Here is a 20947-nt window from a genome sequence, read left to right as displayed (position 1 = left end):
GGTATTTAAAAAAATATTACATCAGACATTCATGGTCCCTGGCTAAGGAGGCTTTATATATTAAACAACAACACTTAACAGCCACAATAAACTAACAAACAAGACCGAAGGCCACAGCACATATTCGTAAACACACTCACTCTAAGGAAGTGCTGTAACAAAATGTAAGAAACCCTCCCCCCCAAAAAAACACATTTTAATGCACAGAAGTCATATGGGCATATGTGACAAGTTTGGCACATTCTGTTGTTTTGCCCAACGAATGTTACAGTCTGGTGCTTGTACTTCCCTAATTAGGTCTTGCTACCAGACAGCTCAAGTTGTCTGGTTTGTAAGAAGATCTGTTGTCAGCTTAAAACCGATGTAGAGCCGCCCATTGCTTACTATTGGCTGGTTTTACTCTCACTTTAATTTGCTTTTTTTATTTGATAGCTTGAGTGGACTTTCCTGCCTCGTGTGTGCTTCTTGTGTTTGTCACTCATCTGAAGCATACCCTAATGTTTTTTTGTCCGTCTACTGCTTACTGTTCAGAAACGACTTTATTTTCCTTTGTGGTTAAGTACTCAATAACAGGGCATGTTTTTCACCCGTCTCCTTGTCCCTCACCCTCCACCTTGCTTCTTGAAAGTCTCTCTCTTTCTTATATGTGTACTTCTCCCACAGCCCTCTTTGTGTTGTACTCACCCTCATGCGGTGCTTCTGCCTCCAAGCCTCCTCTCTCTAGACTCAGTATTTTTTTTTTTTTTTTTTTTTTTTCTATGTAGAGGTCTATGCCGGCCCGTCCGCCTCAAATGCTCTTTTGGGCTAGTTGATTTTTTCTCATGTACTGATCCATTTGGATCATTAATTAAAAAAAAAAAAAAAACCTGCACCCCCATCATCAGGTGCACCTATGTAATAGAGCAGTTGCAGAGCCTCATCGTTCGTGGCTTTTTTTTTTTTTTTTTTTTTTTTTTTACTTTTCGCCATACTGCACGACGTCTTACCTTGCGATGCCGTACAGCATGGCCATGATGCATCAGAAATAGCATGCAGAGGTCAGAAAGTGTTTGCCTGTGCTTATTATCGATGTATGTATGGGCTCAAAAATCCCAGCATTCAAAGTACTGCCGTCTAAGGCAAAAGTGGCAGAAGGTGTCGTCCTGAAGGGACTTGCCGAAATGTCACTCTGGCATTTTAATGGTGGGCTGCGGGCTAGGGTGCTCCTTTCATATGGGACAGCCTGTCACGACCAACCATCGCTCCACTCTAGTTGAGGCCTCCTGCAGTGAGTGATGAGCTTTTAAAAAAAAAAAAATCAAGGGATGATTTCAGTTTGTAGTCCGGCCCTGCTCATAGGGCGACTTGGCACCCTTGTAGTCGCGATTTCGATAAAAGGGGCTGTAAAATACAATTATTCCATACACGTGAGCCCGCCAAATGAGTATACATTACGTCTTTTCAATTTAATCGCATCGTGCCTTCACTATTTCGCTTTTCGGATTTTGAAAGCGCGTTTCTTTTTTTTTGTTTTGTTTTGCCTAATAGTTGCAATTCACAAAACGGGTAGTAAGCCCTGCTGCAATAAAAATGCAATGCTGCGAAACGATTTCCAAATGACAGTTGACAACTTCAGGTAGTAATAAAAAGCCCCAAACACAACATTTTGTCTGAAAGCACTAACTTTTAATTTGTTGCTGCGGAGTGAGCGGAAGCTTGAAGCCCGAGCAAGGCCCCCACGTGGCCGCCAGGCCTGGAGTTTAGAAACAGGAGCCCCGGGATGCAGATGAAGACCCACCAGGCTGTTAGCCTTTCATTAGTCAAGAAAATCATTTGCATACAAATCACAATGCGGAATGCCATTAACACCTTGGCTTCCCAAAACGGACGGCGTATAAAAGGATGCCAGTTTACTTGCAGACAACTGAAACTTCCCTAAATAGGATTAAGTCGAGAGGCCTGCCAATCTCCCGCTCTTTGCCTCTCCGCCCCCACCTCCGACCAGCCCTGCATTCATATGCCCCTGAGGCCGAACAGAGGGCTGAGAAACCCAGCACTTGAGAAGCGATTGCAATTAAACAAATCAAGATGCTCTTTGGGGGCCAGGGGCGTTCATTACCTCGTACCCCGAGGGCAGGACTAATGTTACACATGGCTTTACTTTTTTTTAAGAAAAAGAAAAGGCACAATTCAAACTGCCGTAGACAGGAAACAATGTGGCCTTTCAGTTCCTTAGCTGGTCCTTTTTGGTTGTTTCTATAGCAACAATTACACAAACCGCATTAAACCTTGACATTGTGAGTCATTTCTATGAAGTCTCCATTTTGAATTGAGGCGAAGGTGTTTGTTGATTACGTCTAATGGCTCGGGGTATGCACAGTTCCCCTTGCCTTTTATGGACACATTTCCTGTGTACTGGCGAAAAGATGCACTCATCTCCAAATTATTTGAAAAAGTTTTGGGTAGGGGGCTCATTGAGATGGCACTACAGGCCATTACACAAACATTATTTTCATAATTAGCGTGCGTTCAAATTCGAAAGTAATCTTCAGTTTGCTCATGACAACATTCACATGCAGTTTTCCAGATTGTGCTGCTTGTGCGGTTATTAAATTGCGAATCTGCAAGTCAGCCATGTGCAAATTCTGCTCTAAGGTGCATCACTTAGAGTGTTGGGATACAGACATGTTCCTACCTCTGGAAGGTTTCTGTCTTTTTAGGGTCGACCGTGCGTTGCATGCGCTCGCGCATGCGTATCGCAGCAAGACGCTTTAGTTACTAGAAAAGGGCTCAGAGCCCTGTCGACGTCACGTCAGTGTGTTTCATCGGTTCGTGGGCTTGCCTAGTAAAATCTGCTTGCTTTCATTAGTGGAAGGCATGCACACGTCATGCCTTTTCCGGTGTTAGCCCTCCTCGAGCGCAGCGACCAAGTACAGAAAACATGCGAGGCTCGCTGTTTTCTGTCGGATCGTGGACTACTTTTTTCTCTATTTTCCTAGCGCGATTTCGCTTGGCAGAAGTCGAGCGCTTTACACAGTTAATTTCACTTTTTCGCGTTACGTACATAAAAGCACTTTTGCCGATAGATGAAAAGTCGGGTTAGGAGTTTACAACGCGATCAGCTCTAACATGAGCAAACGCGACACCCGTTGCATTGCAAATGCTTGTTTAGAATTCTCTGTGGCCTTGCACCCCTTCACCACTCATGAGCTAGTGCATTGCTGGAGAGGGTAAGGGACCACTACAAATCACCTTCACTGTGCAATCCCGACACAAGCGCCCATGAAGTTCATGAGCGCTTGCGTGTCTAATCCAGTGCTTCATTTGGGCCGGTGGTTGCTGATGGAGGGCCACCGAAACAAATTTTTGGAAACCTGTATGTATTTTTCTTATCAGATGTTTCCCGAAAGCAAGTGAAGGAAAAACACAGAAGTGTTAAGAATAAAAGAAAGATAGAAAACCGTCACAAATGGGGACATCAGGAAACTGTAAGAATGAGGTAAAGAGGCAGGGAGTGTCTGCTACTGGATTAGAGAGGCCTGAGGTGGATTGAAGACTATGCAGACATTTAATAGTGCCGGCCGCGGCTACTGGGCAGAAGTTTGGGCAGCGGCATTCTAATCTCAATTCTAAACCTAATTTATTTACGAATGACAGGCTGCTGATTTCCCCGTGTGAGCCTTTTAATATGTCCAGCCAGGAAAATGGCTTTAAGAGCCAAGGGTATGAACGTTCTGATGATGTCAGCATTTCGTTCCCACCACTTGGCTCATGAGAGCCAACACATGGTAAAACCGCATACATACTCCTGTCGCTTTAAAGTACATGGGAAGATGACTTGTGCTCTTAGCACCACCCCCAATGTGCATGCTTCATTTTCATATCGGAAAGCAAATGATGTTCAAGTGCACAGGCGTTATCATGGACCCAGATTTCAAGTCTTGTGCTTTTCAGTTATAAACCATTGTTATTTTAAGTGCAGTAGTTTAGTTGGGTCCATGGAAATAAACCATCACTGGAATGGCAAGAATGCTATTAGCTGACTGAAGAAAGACCTGGACTGGAAACAATGGCATTGATTGAGGTGGCATTATTGGGATTCATTTTCCAACAGTCATGGTAAGACCAAACACAGATGGACTGGAGACAGTCAGTGAAATGTTCCAGGAGCTGGTTTAATATGAGACTGTATCATTCACCATCTGCAGAAGCACTGCTTGTTGGTATCTCATGAAAAGCAAATCGAGGTTAAAAAGAGGAGTGAAAGTAAAGACCATTGTGGTACCCAACAGCCTAACGATTATTTTCGAAAGTAAAAAAGTGGAACGATAGCTGTCTTCACCCAATTGGAAAGAAAGAGCATTGTTACTTGCTGGGCATGGCTACGGGTACCAAAGGGTTGAAGTTTGCAAGAGTTTTACAGATGATGCTTTAAGTACATCAGCTGTCTGCACAGCCTTCACTGGAAAAAGATAGGGAAAAGTTGCTGTGTGGTTTCATAGTTTACTGAGTGTGCAGCTTTGCAGTTGCAGCTCTAAGCTGTATAAGGGTGTACACGGATATATACAGAAAGAGCTGAACAGATACTAGTGAAACTGTGCAGATTCCTCTGCTAGCTCAATTTCCAAAACCTATGAGGGACACTTAGCAGATGAGTAGTAGTCTGCAGGACTTTCAAAGAGCTGCAGCCTCAGAACAATAAAGAGAATTAAAGATTTCAATATGAATATCAGCCACCTTTCGATAAATGGGATTTCTAACAAAAAGGGACAAAAATAGTGACTAAGAGGTTAGGTTCAGGAGTAACATATGACAGTATTTCTTTGTATAAGAGCTGTGTCAAGAAGTTGCTTTGCAATCGGAGTGAGGGGAATATGTTTGGCCAGTGCACAATCTGTACCTGTCCTGCTACACTTTAAGTCCCACTATGGGGGACAGCCAAAACTGGAAAGAAAAACGGACACTGCCTTCTCAACCTGGGAACAGCAATTTTGTTTCTGTTTACATTTAATGTTTTACTCACTCTTGCATTCCTTAAGAATATTTGTTTTTTCCAGGATGTTGTGTTTCTGTAGTTTTTTTCATGCAACCTGTTACTCATGTAAAGTGCATAGCATGAACAAAGTCGCCTCTGGGAGTATGTGGAAGTTCATGTTGTGGATGAGGGTTTATAAAGTGCTATAATTAAGAGTTGTGTAAATTAGGCCAAAGTCAGTGCAAATTTCTCACACTGCCCATCAGTGGATGATAAAGGAATTCCAAATTGGTGCTCATCCAATCCTTAGGCTCTCTGCAAAGCACACAGATCAATGATCTAGTGTGCCAATTGCAATTGTGAATCTATGTGAAAGTGTGTAGAGGAGGTACACAGATGTCCAAATATTGACAGGCCAAACGTTAAAGAAAATGCAGCGCTCCCAAGTGAGTAAGAGTATTGTGTGTGTGGGGTGAAGTGAAGAATATGCAGCAGGTACATGAAGCAGACAGTCACCACCTCATCTAACTGACATACCCACACCCTCCATTTTGGGGGACTTTAACCTCTCAGATAACACAAGCTAAAAAAAAAAAAAAGACACCATCTTGAACTTCAACAATAAACTTAACATAATACAGCAAGTCACACAACCAACACTCTCTAAAGGACACCATACACCTAGCCTTCTCAACATCACCAACAATCCAGTGCAAAAACACCCACATTCCTGGACTGGACTGAGCGAACTTTCATTCATATCTCCATGATCAGCATGTTACCAACAAAAAAAAAACAAGACCTGCAAAAGAGAAGACCAAACCTTCAGATCCTTCAAAGTCTTCTCCGGAGCCAGATGTTTCAAATCATCTCTCACCACATCAACTCCACATCTAGTGACAACACTCTTCTAAACAACGTAACAACTTTTTAGAACGCTATGTGACCATCCACTTCTCAATTACAACGTGCAAATGCAAGGCAAAAATTATAGTAGCCTGGTATTTTACAGATCTGAATGGCAGTAACGATCCATCCACAGGCAGAAAGGAAAAGGGAAGGGAAACAGAACTACTGATGTTCTCTTGATACTGATGTCCCTTCACACAACACGCAGACAGATTATCACATTAGCCAAAGCAAAGTACTGAGTTCCCTTAGGGGCATTGTACATGCTGCAACAAGTCTCAACCAGGGCCTAAAAAATATGATTACATCACCCCTATCCTTGTGGAACTCCATTGGCTTTGTAATGTTTTTGTCCGGACTCAAAATATAAGCAAGACCTATCAGCTTTGTCAATGCTTGTTTCTAGTAATGCCTGTGCTACAGAGTAAGAACCGTACCCCCCATGTGCCATTATAGTAGCCACTTAAGGAATAGAGAGGGACCCTGTGAAACATGACCTTTATGACTGGATTTGAGAATAAGCTGGGCACCTCTGATCTGGATCAGTTTTAACTCTTTGAAGGTTGCTCCAGGCAAATCTACATACTGGGAATTACAATAGGAGCAGCACATGGATATAAAGATGTAGAAATGGCATGATATTTGATGACCCGGTTGATCTGGCTCTAGTTTGACAACTGGTGTCAGAGATAACAGATTGGCTCCTTCTGCTGTGTAAATGCTGAAACAAGCTCCATGGCATGCCCTAAAAAAAAGCATGCAACCACATCACAAAATGTCCCCTTTGCATTTCTACTTGGCCCTGCTATTTCAGGTACAGTGCCTCCCACACAGAACAGCCTGTGCCCAAGACGCGCTGCCCTGTGTGCCAGCAGAGGCACTTAACATCTGCTGCCCTGAAGTCTGGTTTCCACCAGGCAGGTCAGGCGTACGGCCCTGCCCTGCTCAGGTCTGCCGGGACTTGCTCTCCTTTCCACTCAAGTGAGGAGCAAGGGTGGCCTACATTAGGGCGAGGTTAAGTGGCCCGCCTCGGGGCGCACGGTGACAGTAGCTCAAGCTGGATGCCTTCCTGGGTCTCGGGTTTTATAGCTCGCTCTTCTAAACACAGGGGCACAATGCTGGCAGCTTCACTTTTCAGCCTTTGTAAATAGTAATTAAAGCGTCGCATTCTTCCCAGCCAGCATGGGTATCCCGTGCCCCACCGAGTCACTGGGTTGCAGCAGACCTTGCCAATGTTTGGAATCTGACATCGTGGAAAAAAGCGGCGTTGAATGCAGGCCCTGCAGGTACTAAACAATGACAGCATCTGTGTATTCTCTGCAGTGGGACTTCTGACTGGTAGATACAGTGAAACAAAGGCGTCTGCTTGGGGGGAGGAACCTTGCTAGAGCAGAAGAACCTTCTCACTGGAACAGGGATCCTAAAGCTGCCTTCAGCACTTCACTAAATGATGTGATTCTCGGGACTCAGCAACCTCCCCACGTTTCACTCATTAACCCATTGACAGCCCTGACTTTGACTGTCTGCCCTCAGTCTTAAGGGCAAGACATTTTAGGCAATTAGTGAAACATGAGGTAAATTGAATTCCTCTAAAAGAGTGGGTTACTAGATTCATGGCACTGTTGCTTCATACGTGAAAAATCATGCAAAAGAAATACATTTTAAGTTCTTGATCAAAGCATAAAATCGATGTGATCCACAAAGGTTTCACTAAGTTGAAATGGAAATCACTCTGAAAAACCTGAGTTATTAAAGTGTTGGCTAACAGGCAAAATAAAAGCAGTGGATTCTCTAGATGTGATTTTTTTTTAGGGTGGCACACAATGGGCCACAGATAAAACCAGTGGGCCCCCTACAAGGGGCAATCATAAACACTGTGCGCGCATGTGTAATATATATATATATATATATATATATATATATATATATATATATACACACACACACACATATATATACAGCTGACCCCATACTGCAGCGGGCAGCCTGAACACTGGTGGTACCGTACGCCACAAATAATACTCTCACACTGTCTCCATGCATACGCATAAATAGATGATGCAGACTTCCGTGGAATAAGATGCTGATGAAATGTATTCAGAAACTGGCGGTCTTGTCATATAGCTATATATGTACCCTGCCGAATAAAGCATTTTCAAGTGATCCCATTGATGTGGCTTGTTTCTTTCTCTAACCTTCATCGGAGAGGTTGGATGCGCAAGGACTGTATTCGGAGGTGATGCCTGCCGAACCAAACCCCGGCCCAGAGGCTGGATGCCTCCAGCATCTTTGTGGTGTGAATTATATTTATATATATATATATATATAACACACACCTGTGAATTAAACATTACAATCACTCCTTTTCCCTTTATACCACTCTCTTCTGCAATACGATGGTTAGGCACATGCTCTTTTTCACCTCATATATTTCTGAAACACTCAATCTGCATACCTCAGACACCTCTTTCCTCATTAGCATTCTCTTTTTACTCTCCGCAGCATATACTTCCTTTCTTATCCTTCACTTAACCACCCCCATAGACTGCACCCACTCAGCCTTACGCACTGCATTTTCTTGAACTTTCTCCTTGACGATATTTTAATATAACAGCTGTGCACCTACTTCACACATGTTGGTATAAAATTGCATTGTATGTGGCACACTTGGCCATTGCACTGTGCACTCTGCAGCAAAGCCAAGGGTTGGAGGAGCATGTATTCCAAACGCCTTTATGACCCACTGACAGGCACTGTGAGAAATGTACTCTGCGTTTGGCACAAACTCCACAGCTCTCAATCATGCCCCCCACCGCATAACCTGGATTTACACAACCTCACAGGGGTGACCTCTTCACACTAGCACTGTGTGTGAGTAATATGTTGCATGAAAAAACTACAGAAAAACACAGCCTGGAAAAGGCAAATACCCCTAGGGAACTGTAAATTGGAACAACTTTGCTGTTTTAGATAGTGGGGCACAAGGGGAGCCATGGCAGATACAGATAGAACAGCTTTCCTCCAAGCCCATCAACCTGTACGAATTTCCCCCCTCTGCCTACATTACTTTATAATAGGCTGGTAAATGGGATTTGTTTTTGAGCAGTGGACACGAAAGGCATATATTAATCCCTAGCCCAGCGATCATCAGCATCTCATGACTAGAGGTGAACAAGCCAACAAATTAACACTAAGAGCTGAGCCAGGGTTCGTCTTAGCTCTAAGGAGTGCAGCACGAGCTAAGCCATGGAAACGTTTGGCATGTAACTCTTACAAAAAACATCATGTAAAAATATGCTAAAATCTCTTCAAAGTTAAAAAATGTGTATTTCCTTAACATCGTGATGTGTTTCACCTTAGCATATCGGGTTATATCACTACATTGAGAGGCATTTATTAAACATGATAATTTTTAAACATTCATGCCCCATCCACACCACCCATGTGGCAATACCATTAGGACTCGGAGGCCGCCATAGGGCCCTTACCCCAACACCGGTCATACACCAACCGCCATGCACGAAGTAAGAAGGCAGAACCTTCTGGGGGGGGTGCTTTTATGCCCCCCCACCAGTGCGCGATGGCCCAAACCGGTCTGGCACTGCCGCCGACCACCGACGTTCCCCAAGCGTCGGACTTCCGCCCTCGCGTCTCGCGAGACGCGCGAGCGGAAGCCCATAGGCCAGCCTGCGCACAACTAGTGTGAGGTTCCGGCCCCAGCGACCCCGACCCCTAAGGGTCCGCGCTCCCCCCATGTTGGGGGGGGCGCTCTTCCATAATGAACTAAAAGACAAATCAATTGTCATGTGGACACTATATGTGGCCTCCATCGTTATAAACAAGGAAACATTACAGTATATTGAATGAAATGCAAGAGGTTTTTGTACAGCACACGTCGTGAGCTCATGTATTTTAAGGTGTTCGCATATGTGAGAATACAGAAAAATGAGGCACAGTTAAATTACATGTTTGCCTGGGATCATATAATTTGGCCAATTGGGGAAAGCAAGATCGATGCCAGGTTTTTCTGGATTCACATTGTGTAATTCAACTACAAGAAGGGTATCTCTTTCGCGCACCTGTTGACTATTAGCTGTTAATGCTTTGCCTTTAATTGTTGATGCATCAGGTTAGGATGTGGGTACCTGTTACAGCATGCTAAATGGCATCTGCTGTTCTCATTGGTGGTCGTGTTGGACATTTACTTTTCAAAGCAACCATGTCATGCTGGATATGAGCTTTATCACTAGTTTCAAAGTGCCTCAGTTTGTCTTCTACTTCACATCCCATTATAACATTTTATTGCATTGGACCATTCATTTCTCCAAGAAAAACTACGATCCCCCTACAAAATATGCAATTACCATTTGTAAAGTAGGTGACTTGTGCAAGACTCTGCATTGCGTAAGTGTTGCAAATTTTGTTTCCTTGGGTTTTATTTAATTAAGTATAAAAGGGTGAAAGCCTACAAGTAGATTCGTCACAATAAGTGAAATGGGCGATCTTGGAAATATACATGGCTGTGAGATGCTCATGTTCCTCCTCTCAATAGCAGATCCACGAATATAAAAACAACAAATGCAATATCACTTACAGCGAGACATCTTGGGTGTGTTGAATTGGGAAATATACAAAACATAAGTTGACTCTCTTAGAGATTGTTCAAGGGTGTTTATAGTTTTAAAACATAGACAAAACCAGAAAACACGAAATACAATTCCTTATTAGCGTTACTGAAAAAGGTTTATCCTTTTTATATGAAAAGTGGCTTTCTAAAACTGAGTGCTTTGTGTTTCACATGCCTCAGTAAAGATTGAGCAAAATGGGGAGCCGCCATGGCATAGGGGTATATAGGTGTGGGCTACACCTGGGAGAAAAAATGCAATGGCTAGTGGCATTATCTTTTGTTAGGTGTTTGAGTGTAGGCAAACGAATGCAAAGATAATGTGCTCCTATTGGCTGGTGGGGGCAGCAAGGTCACTTGGGTGGGACTTTGGAGACCATAAGCAATCACCATTTAAGTTGGTTTAAGCAGGTTCTGGCCTTACGGATTCCTAATGGTGGCCCTGCAGCCCACTGACGTGCTAGGTGCCCCCACTTCCCAACACCCATGTTGCCATTTTACCTGCCAACCCATCCGTAATGTGAAGTTACGGGATGAGGGGTTTTGGTCCAGTTCAGTTCTTCTTGTGTCATTTTCTTAATTGTATTCTTTCACATTCTTGATTGCTTTTTTCTAGGTCAGGTGTTTGTTGTATTTTGCGGAGGTAGTTGTGGTTGGCCACAAAGCAGGAAGACGCCTTAGCATCTAGCATCGAAAAGTCGGGCAAAGTCTGGATTGATTTGTTTTTAATTCTTAATCAGAGCAAGGGCAGTGGTACTTCAGTGTTCAGGGTGGGGCCTGGAATGGTCACTACAGCAATTGCCCATAGCCCTTCTAGTATAGGCTATAGTACTGCCCTGGAGATACTGGAGAGCTGCTGCTTACACCAGGTGTCCAAGCTAAGGACTGGAAACTAAGGCCCATCTCCCAAGGTGTGCACAGGGCATTCCTTTTAAAGGTTGGACCTGGCATGGCTGTCTAGGGGGGCAGCTACATACTGGCCCAGAATCCCTTAGTATGAGGGAGTGGGCGAACTCATTCTGTCAAAAAGATACATATAGGGGTGCTGGGGGTTCACTGGAGCCCAAGTCAATTAACTGATAATGGCAAGCAAGGTTGTCAACCATGACGCCAAGGAGATCTTGGATAGTTGATTCAATGTTTAAATTACTGTTGAAATTGAATATATTGGGCGTGTTACGTAACTATGAAGGAAATGTTAATCATGTCTGGATGTGTAATAAATGCAGCCTGAGAATTGTTTACTCTCAAACACAGTCAGTCAGTATTGGGCTGTCCATTTGTGGTTTGGGGACTATTTATTTAGACATCTTTACTTTACTGCGTATAACAGCCTCTTGGACTCCTCCCCCCCCTCATTTATTTTAAGTAGGGGTTCCCCACTCGTCACACATATGGCATTATCAAGGACGCTAGATGTGAGAAATCCCCCTTAGTCTCCAACAGGCTCTCAAATCTCTGTGTAATTTGGGGACTGTGACAGAGCCATGTTGCAATCGCCATTTCAGAACATGCCAAGAGAATTGTGCAGAAAAATTGACCTTGCTTAAAATACTACCACACACATCACATAAAGAGAAAATGAGCAAAATAAATGTGAATGTTGCTAAAATAAGAAAATGTTAATAAAATAATATTTTATTCAGATGATACTTCAACACGATATGACACCATTTCATGCTATATTTAGCAGGAATTGGTGCTGCCAATTACACGAAATCCACTCTGCCAATGTTAAGCAAAAAACAAATGCTAACCATATAAATGCCTCTGGTTCCAAATATTTTTACAGGCCAATCCAAACTTCTTCAATTGTAAACGAATGTTACACTAACAATGTCCTTAAACTTTAAATAGTAGGTAAATATGAACTGTGCCCAGTGGCATGTCTCACAAGACCTCGTGACGTGCTCTTCCCCATTAAATAGCAGCTGTCACCAGAATGGTGAAGCAAAACCTTGCCGTGCTACTATGATCAATTGGCAGCTGACATATGGAGAGAATCAGCAAATATTAAGTATTGCCTCTCTGGGATGGCTAATATGGTCTGGGGATGTAGGATGGGGCAAGGGCAGGGTGGCGGATAAAGAATGGGTCAAATGAAAGACAGAGAGGATGTTATTTCTATATAGTAGCATGTTTGCTTAATGCTGCTGAGTGTGGGTAGTAGTATCCCAATTTATCAACAGGCTCCTTCTCCCATTCACAACCTGCATTCATTGATAAGTGTAGTTTTGTTTTGGTCCGGCATGCTCTGCGCTTGTACCAGTGCTTAATTTGAGGCTGTGCTTGCCAGTGCTCGGCACTGGCACTTAATTCTCAACACTGGCAATTATGACAGATCACTACGTGGTGGCACTTTTTGTCTGTTATTGCAGTGAGTTTATCTACAGAATATATAATACTGCAACATTCAATAAAAAATAAAAATTCCAGCCGTCCAGGCCTTTCTTATAGCTTTGGGTGTCCTGGATAGTCTTATCACACTTGTAGATAATTAGCAGTTGCGTTGGTGATAGCGCTGGCAGGGGCAATGAGTAATGCCAGCTGCATCGGCCCCCTGAGCTGTGCCCTGGCACTCACTTTTTCAAAAATTAAGCACTTGCGCGTACCCCGGGCAACCGCCTCCTTCCCAGCTCTTTCGATAAATATCACAGCTACCAGGCAGCATAACAAATGCACCCCCCAGCACTGGAAAGCAGAAGGCGGAACTGTGCCAGATGTGACAGGAGAAGCAGAGGCCCTCCAGGGGAGGCATGTGGTGGCGGCCTGAGGCCTGCGAGGAATGTAGCATTACAAAGGTCTTTGGGATGGCCGAGCCTCACATATGCAGACACATGTGACATCACATTAATCTTGCACACACATTTTGAGGCACCCTAGTCCCATCATGCTGCAGCCGATTAGTCACATCCTCTAGCCGGTTAATTGGTTGCAGTCAATATTTTACCCTCCCAGTTAAATTTTACACTAACCCCGGGGCTACACATTTTACTCCTAAACGCGTCATGAAATAGGACCCTATACAACATGCAACAGCGTAAAATGAAATGTGGTCACTGGCGCAGGGAGTGGGGTCGATTAAATGATGTTCTTTCAAATTCTCCAGCATGTCTCTTCTCAAAGCTCCGCAGAGAAGCGGCCTCCCCGGTGGAGAGCATCCAAGCTTTCTAAACCTGGTCACAGTGTCTCAGGTTCACTTTGGCTTGAAAAGGCCCATTTGTTCTCCGCGAGCCACAGGGCCCACTTTTCAAAGCTCTACTTTTATGTAGGCTGGAGGGGCCATTCCCAGAAGAATCCGAAAACATTCGGCGCTTGATACCTCGCGCCCGGTTTACATCTTACGCTCGGTGGAAGTCAATTATACCTCTCGGGGCAGTAAAGCCGGCGTGGCTGCACACTGGCACCTTGTGAACGGCAGACTGCGCGTCCGCGAGCTGTGAATACGGCCATTGTAGCCGCCCTGCGCCTTCTGAAGAAAGGGTCCATTGCAGACCACTTTGGCTTCGCCCTTTCTGGAGTGCTCGGCCGCTAAACAGGTTCTCTGGGGTTTCACTGTGTAATGAGTTACGAGTCTCAAACAGCAGCACTGCCCAAGGACCTTCCCCTTTCAACACACTTATCCGCGTGCCCAAACCAAACTGCTCCAAGTAACCCCCTCCTTCTCGCTGCATTCGTCAAGAAGAATCCGGACTGGGACTGCAAAAGGCCCTCCTCCGGAGCAGCTCCCGCCATCAGCGATCAAAGTGAATACTGCCACTAGGCCTCAGGGGAACGCTGTGATGACGTCAGCATGATTCACGTCAAGTACTTACAGACCGTAAACACCCGAACACATCTCAGACAGACAAGCCTACACATCCAGACAGTTTGGGAAGTTAGATAAAGCACACTTTTTTTTCATTAAAAGCAATGTCAAATGCAAACACTGAATAGCAAAGAATATTAACCTTGGGGTGGGGAACTTCCGTGACGTATATCTGCTAGAAAATCGCTGCTGTAGCATAAAGGCAAAGAGTGGATCTGTGGAAAGTTGAGGTCTGGTAGCGTCAGTAGTAAAAGGAATACAGCCACTTCCTACATCAACGCTCCATATGTCACTGCTGCTGTTCCATTGGTCACTAACACCTGGCCTATGCACCTCAAGGTTACTATCACAGCCTAGGCCTATGCCCTTCCATGACACAACCACTGATCCTCTGTCGCGGATATTGCCCTTCTTCGCTTCTACTGCTGCTCTGCTACACAAATACTACTGTTGCCCCTCTGTCCAACCACTAACCTCCCCCACCCCCATCTCACTGCCAAACTATGGTAAGTCATGCACAGTCCTAGTGGCTTCTGCACCAAAATGAGCAGATAACGGCTTTCATTATATCCCTAAATAGGAATATTGAGGCAGCAGCTAAACATGAAAAACAGTATGCTTCCTCAACTTCTGTAAGACTGCTACAATCTTGTACGTTTTATGTTAAAAGAGTTGTAAGAAGCTCGAGCTACCAAGGTTACCCAAAAGCAATGGTCTATAATTAATTTCCTCGCTGTAGAGAAACATGACATTTTAGGCAAATTAGCTTTCATTTTAGGCAAGCCCCTTATGTAGCGAGTGTATGCGTTTCGGCGAAGCAAAGGGTATGCATCACGCTGGCATGTACCCTTTGGCAAAACAATGTATATAGGTCATCTTGAGGTACCCAGAGAATGTCCGCTTCCCTACTGCTGCATCTTTGAGGGGCAGACCAAACTGCCATGCAGCCCTCTCATTGAAACATGCCTATAAGATGTTACATACACAACAACCTTTACCATGCCTTTGCATCCACTATCCCTTGCCTAGCAACTTTCACATCGGCCACACTGTGCCCTTAGAATCCAAAACACTATGCTGAGCAGACCTAAAATCTACCCAGAAGTCTTAATTTCTACCACAATGTAGGTCCCAGCCCATCACACCCACCACACAGAGTCCCCATACAAGACACGTTGGGCTGCATGTCCTTACAGGTTGTAGTTAATAAATTCACACTACACAAAAATGTTAATTTTAAGTCGTTTTTATTACATTCTTTAAATTATCTTACTGTACTATGATAACTACTGACCACAAAGTTACACTGATACTCCCTGAAGCCACCAACCCCGATTACCCCTTCAGGCTACCCTTCCCTGACCCCTAAAAACCTTTTATTAGACCTCAACGCCACTCTTCCATAAACCCTAAAAAACCTTTAATGCTACCCTTCCTCGATCCCCAATAATGCCTTAATGTTATCCTTCCCTAATCCCCCAAAAACCTTCCCTCCTTCCCTGAACCCTAAAAAACTCTGTAATGTCCCCTTCCCTGACCCCTAATAACACGGAACCCTTAATGCTACACTTCCCTGAGCCCTAAAATCCCTTTCTACCCCTTAATAAAAGTCCCTAGCACCTCCTTAAAGCTACCAGTCCCTGAACCCTACCAAACAACTTGCATAACCCCTCAATGCCACCCTTCCCTGAATCTTAAAATCATCTTCCGGTCCCCTTTTCCCACATTACGGTAAATGCCCCTCTTTACTTTAGCAAAAGGGTGCCTATACTCTCAGTACACCAACTTTGGCATTATATGGCACATTTTTCATTTACTTAACCACACCTTTTTTTCATTCTATTTCTGAGGCGATGTTTTTGTCTACTTTTTCCTCACAATAGTTTTGTTTCAACCCCCTAATATCTGTCACAATCCAGCTTTCATTCCCATCACATTGTGCTAAAAGGCCATCACATTAACCAAACTGAGCCACGCGGTTTTCACAAAAATATTCATTCTATAGAATTAGATGCAATGTGCGAAGCAGGCTGGCTCCCCGATAGCGTGCTCTGGGTACCCCTGTTTGTCATGCTGTCCGACTGACAGAGAAAGCAGCCAATGGGCAGTAGTTTCTATTCCCGCCCCAGCAGAGTTCAGACCCATGTTCCAAGTATCAGGCCCAAAGCTTGTTGTCCTCTCTTGGTGACCTAAGACTGACCCAGAGTGTGGAAAGTCAGTGCTTATAGTAAGCCATATCCATGCTGCCAGGAAGTCTGCTTGCAGCTACTTCTAGCCTCTCCCTCAACCCTTCCGTTGCTGCTGGAAGAAAATGGCAGCCCAGGGCTGTGTGGCTACTACAATTTGTTAATCTGCTAAACTACATACAACACTTCTTGTTGGGACTACCTCTTCCTTCCAGACTCACTCTCACAAGAGACACAAAACTGACACTTGTAGAAGAGGCCCACAAACTAAATGAGCACCTTCCCATCAGCCTGGAAACGGGTGGCACGGTTGGGGTGGACAGTGTGAGGGAAGCATGCAGTGCTGTGGAAGACTTTACTCCCTCGTGTTCGGCATGCTGTGTCTTTTACGAGCACTAACTCGAGAAGCAAGTATCTAGCGCTTAAGCTGCAGGGTCCCCAACCCAATGGGCCTATGCCCTTAGTCCGCCCTGTTTTTGTTATGCAACACCAAACGGTAAATTAACATTTCCAAATGTGGGCCATCATCCCTTTTTATTTTTCTACAAAGCAGTACTTGGTGCCGGTGCCTCCGGTGACATGTACGAAGTTGGCTGTTAAATAAAATGAACAAACTTCAATTATCAGTGGTTTCCGTTGAATAAGTTGAAAGGTCCTGGTAATATCACTGTATCTTTCATGCAGAGGCTAAGTGACCCTGTGCCATGCGTGACACCTTCCGCCATTCCTGGCACTGAGCTAAGAACGTAATAGGTTCTTCTGCGTGGAGTTGTTGAAACATTTCACTGCACCACCTGGAGTTACATATGCATTTTATAGATCCTTGTATGCGCTTTACTGCTCTCGGAGGACCCGTCTTCAAATGTGAACGCAAAGAATGCCAAGAAAAAAGCAGGGTGTAATAACAATGAACCCTCACACGCAAAAGAGTTGCAAACAATTCTTCATTTCACAATTGTACACATTGAAGAAACAAAATATGAGTTATAGAGAATAGTAAGCCAGGAACGGGCTGGTATGGTGCTGCTTTAAGGCGAACGACGCAGAGACGCATTGTTTGCGTCGTTTAGGAGCCGTGCTCAGATTGGGCCCAGAGAGCGGCTGCGCGTGGACTCCCATCTGATCTTCATTAACCGTGGTAAACACCGTGGTGAGGTCAACCCCTCCCCCACCCACACAAAACAAGGCACCACAAGCTGCAGAGCCAGCAGCCTGACCCTGGCATGTTTCAGAGAGAGACATAAAAGACGCCAGGAGAACCAGCACGAGGTGGCTTTGGGCCCAAACCCGAAGAGCTACTATTTTCCCTGGCCACCTTACCCCCCCTTGAAGGGAAACAAATGGCAGAAAGAGGGGCCCGGGGCCCCGCAGAGCAGAACAACAGGAAACACACAATCCAGGCATCTGTCACCTCCTGCAGAGAGCTAAATGGATTAGGGAACGCCACAAAGGCACGGGACGTCCCCTCAAACGGGCCATTGATTAGCACGTCCACTCTAATCTGCAGCACCGTGGCCAGTCCCAAACACAGCACAGGGGCCGCTGCATTTCAATGGCATTCCTGACAAACATTATCATTTTTAAAGCGCACACTGGCAAGCAACTGCGCGGGGCAAAGTGAACAGCTGGAGGAGCGACAGATAGTGAGAGGAGAAAACTAAAACGGTGCTGTGCACTTTAATCCATCGCACTTAAAACAATTGAAGGCAACTCTTCTGAAAAATGTGTCCGTGAGTTATATATACAGATAGTACTTTGTGTAACCTTATGGTTGTTAGGAGTACAAAGTGGGAAATGTACCAACTCTGTCTCACAATGAGAACCGTTGGGCGCAGATGAGAGTTGTGTGTGTGTGTGTATATATATAGAGAGAGAGAGGCAGGCACAACTCGGCACACACATCATGAAATACAACTGTATTTGCAGCACAAGTTTTTTTCTATGTACGGCCAAAAAGTGTGATGATAACTAGCCCCCCCCCCCCCCTCCCCGCCAACGAAAAACGTACCTATGACATTATAAACCAGCTCGGCACCGCAGACATACCCCACCTCCGGACTAGAAAAGCATTTAGTTTAACAGCAGCCGCAACACTGGGTCACGTATTACCACGGACAAACAGCCTGTTACCCAATGCATTCTTTAGGGTTATGTTTTTCCCCCCTACGGAACCAAAATTCACGAGAAACTGCCCAGACGGAGTGACCTCCTGGCTCCTCTACCACAGCACAGGGCAGTGGGTACTGGTATGCACCTCAGGACGCCAAGGCACCTCGGGACATCAAGGCACCCCGGTGACAGCCGGCAGCGGTGCCCTGGACGGAGCCCGAGCGTAGGGGGTCCCCGGGGAGTAGATGCAAGGCCGGATTTATCTGAAGGGTCAGCTAAGCAATCGAGTCCCTGACCCCGTGCCCCCTCCCTCAGTCTGGAATTCCAGACATCTGCGGCGGGCAGGGGGCTTTTCCGGTTGCTTTCTTCAGGAAATGAGGAGGGAGGGGGGGTTAATTGCATCCCAAAGTTTCATTCCAGACTCATTCTCTGTGCGGCTCTTAATAAATGCCCAGCCACGTTTCCCTGGTCACAGCGATACCCCCAGCCTACCCAGGGAAGTGTGAAAACAGAGCACGCTGTGTAAGGCGAGAGGCTCCGGGGTCTTACCTGCAGCGTTCAGCCGGAGGAGCGAGGAGGTCAGCAGCAGTCCGATGAGGAGAGCCCCCAGGAGACCCCCTGACTGCGCCCTGGTCCACAGCATCCTCGCGGCGCCTCCTGCTTCTCAGTCCCTGGTCCTGCAGTCTGCACCCCGTCCACCGAAATCAATCCAGCCCGTGGGAGGCTCCTGCCAGCAGTCACGCTCTGACCCCCCTGTGCCGGCAGCTTCCAGCCCCTAACCACCCTTCGGCTCCACAAAGGTCTTCTCTGCCTGTCCCTCGGTATGAGCTGCCGGTGGAGTGCGCTTCCACTGTGCAAGCAGGAGGTGGCTCTCCACAGGCTGTCTGTCTGTGTGTATCTCAGTCCCGGTAGCCGGTCCCTGATGGAAGAGATGGAAAAGTTTGTTGTCCCACTGAGTGCGGACTCAGCGCTACCACCAGGTCCAGCCCAGGAGAGGCGCACCGCCGCCTCCCGAAGCCCAGCCCACTGCACGCGGTTGGCTGGTTTGCAGAAGTGAAGGTTACACCTAGCAGAGGGGAGAACCACCGCGGCCACTGCGCTGGGAAACAATCACCCCTCAAATGGCCACATAGAGCTTCAACCGGACACTACACTCACAATCGAAGTACACGAAACCGTCTGTCACCCCAACACAGCACAAATGTATGCACGTGATTTATAGTTAGCACTGTCTGCGCGACATTTGTACACACTTGCCAGCTGATTTTACGCCGCTCATATTTGCCCCCTTTCCTCTATTAGGGTTATTTTATAGTTAAACTTCTTACATAGATATGTTTTGTCCTCAATGTATGACAGGAAAGTAAACACCGTATCTTTAAAAATATATTAATCACAATTATGCTCCCCTTATAAATTGAGTGGTAAAGTTTCCAACAGTTTCTTTAGCAAGAGCTACCTCTGATCAATGAACATCAATCTCAAGTACTAAAAAATAATATAGTTGCTACTCTTGTGACCACATCGGAAAATGTTACATTAGTAGCAACGTTCTGCTTCATTCATGATTGGTAGTTAGCAAACAAGACATGGCTGCCAGCAGTAATTCCATCGAAAGCATTCTCTAGCTAGCACCAAGGAGATTACATCAACAATAGCACTCTCCAGTTGAATTTAAATCATTATTCAACTATTAGCTTTAAATATATTTTAGAATCCAAACATCTTCTCTCCAGACATCAGCTTATCATTTTGTTAAAATGGGCGAATTTAGCCATCAAATAGAAGTTTTTAATTTTTGCTAAACATACTCAACTACCCCGACAAAAGCAAGCAATTTCCTGAAAAATACACTATTTTTACCTCAAGTACATATTTTTATTTTCAGTACAAGGATCTGGTAGTCTTTATTGTTTTTAGCAGAGCAATAACAATACTGGATACAAATTTAAGACACCATGGCCCTGATTACAAGTTTAGGCTTTATTTATTGCACCAAAATCTGCATGGTATGGTAAATATTTTCCCCTGTTAATATCGGCAGGTTTAACTTGCCGAAATGTAATGACTGCTGTTGCATTTAACGCAGCCAATAATGATTGGATGCTTTAAGTACAGCCAAACTCGTAATTCCGACCTGTGCGTAAACCGGGGTTAACACACGGGTCGGGATTTGCCAGCCCACTCGTAACCAGGACAGATAGTGGCTGATTACGAGTTGCTCCTAATATTACTACCCATGCGTTAACTCCTGTTTACACATGGGTCAGAATTAAAAGTTAGAAGGTCTCACATGCATCCGATAATTATCAGATGTGTTAAATAACTCAAAATCTGTCACATTTGGGCAGGTCAAA

At 45.1% G+C, this 20947-nt stretch overlaps 1 protein-coding gene across 1 annotated transcript in view; it reads right to left on the bottom strand.

The window, feature by feature from the left end:
- Positions 1 to 19593, bottom strand: part of ROR2 (receptor tyrosine kinase like orphan receptor 2) — a 228377-nt gene extending 208784 nt beyond the window's left edge. The window contains exon 1 of the mRNA XM_069227391.1: positions 19140 to 19593. Within this exon, the coding sequence (XP_069083492.1) occupies positions 19140 to 19233 (94 nt within the window). The 5' untranslated portion in view covers positions 19234 to 19593. The remainder of the gene's footprint in view (positions 1 to 19139) is intronic.
- Between the last annotated feature and the right edge of the window lie 1354 nt (positions 19594 to 20947).

This window comes from Pleurodeles waltl, chromosome 1_1 (assembly GCF_031143425.1).
Source record: "Pleurodeles waltl isolate 20211129_DDA chromosome 1_1, aPleWal1.hap1.20221129, whole genome shotgun sequence".
Classification (NCBI taxonomy): Eukaryota; Metazoa; Chordata; class Amphibia; order Caudata; family Salamandridae; genus Pleurodeles; species Pleurodeles waltl.
Note: the sequence above shows the minus strand (reverse complement) of the source record. Positions and strands in the feature narration are given on the sequence as shown.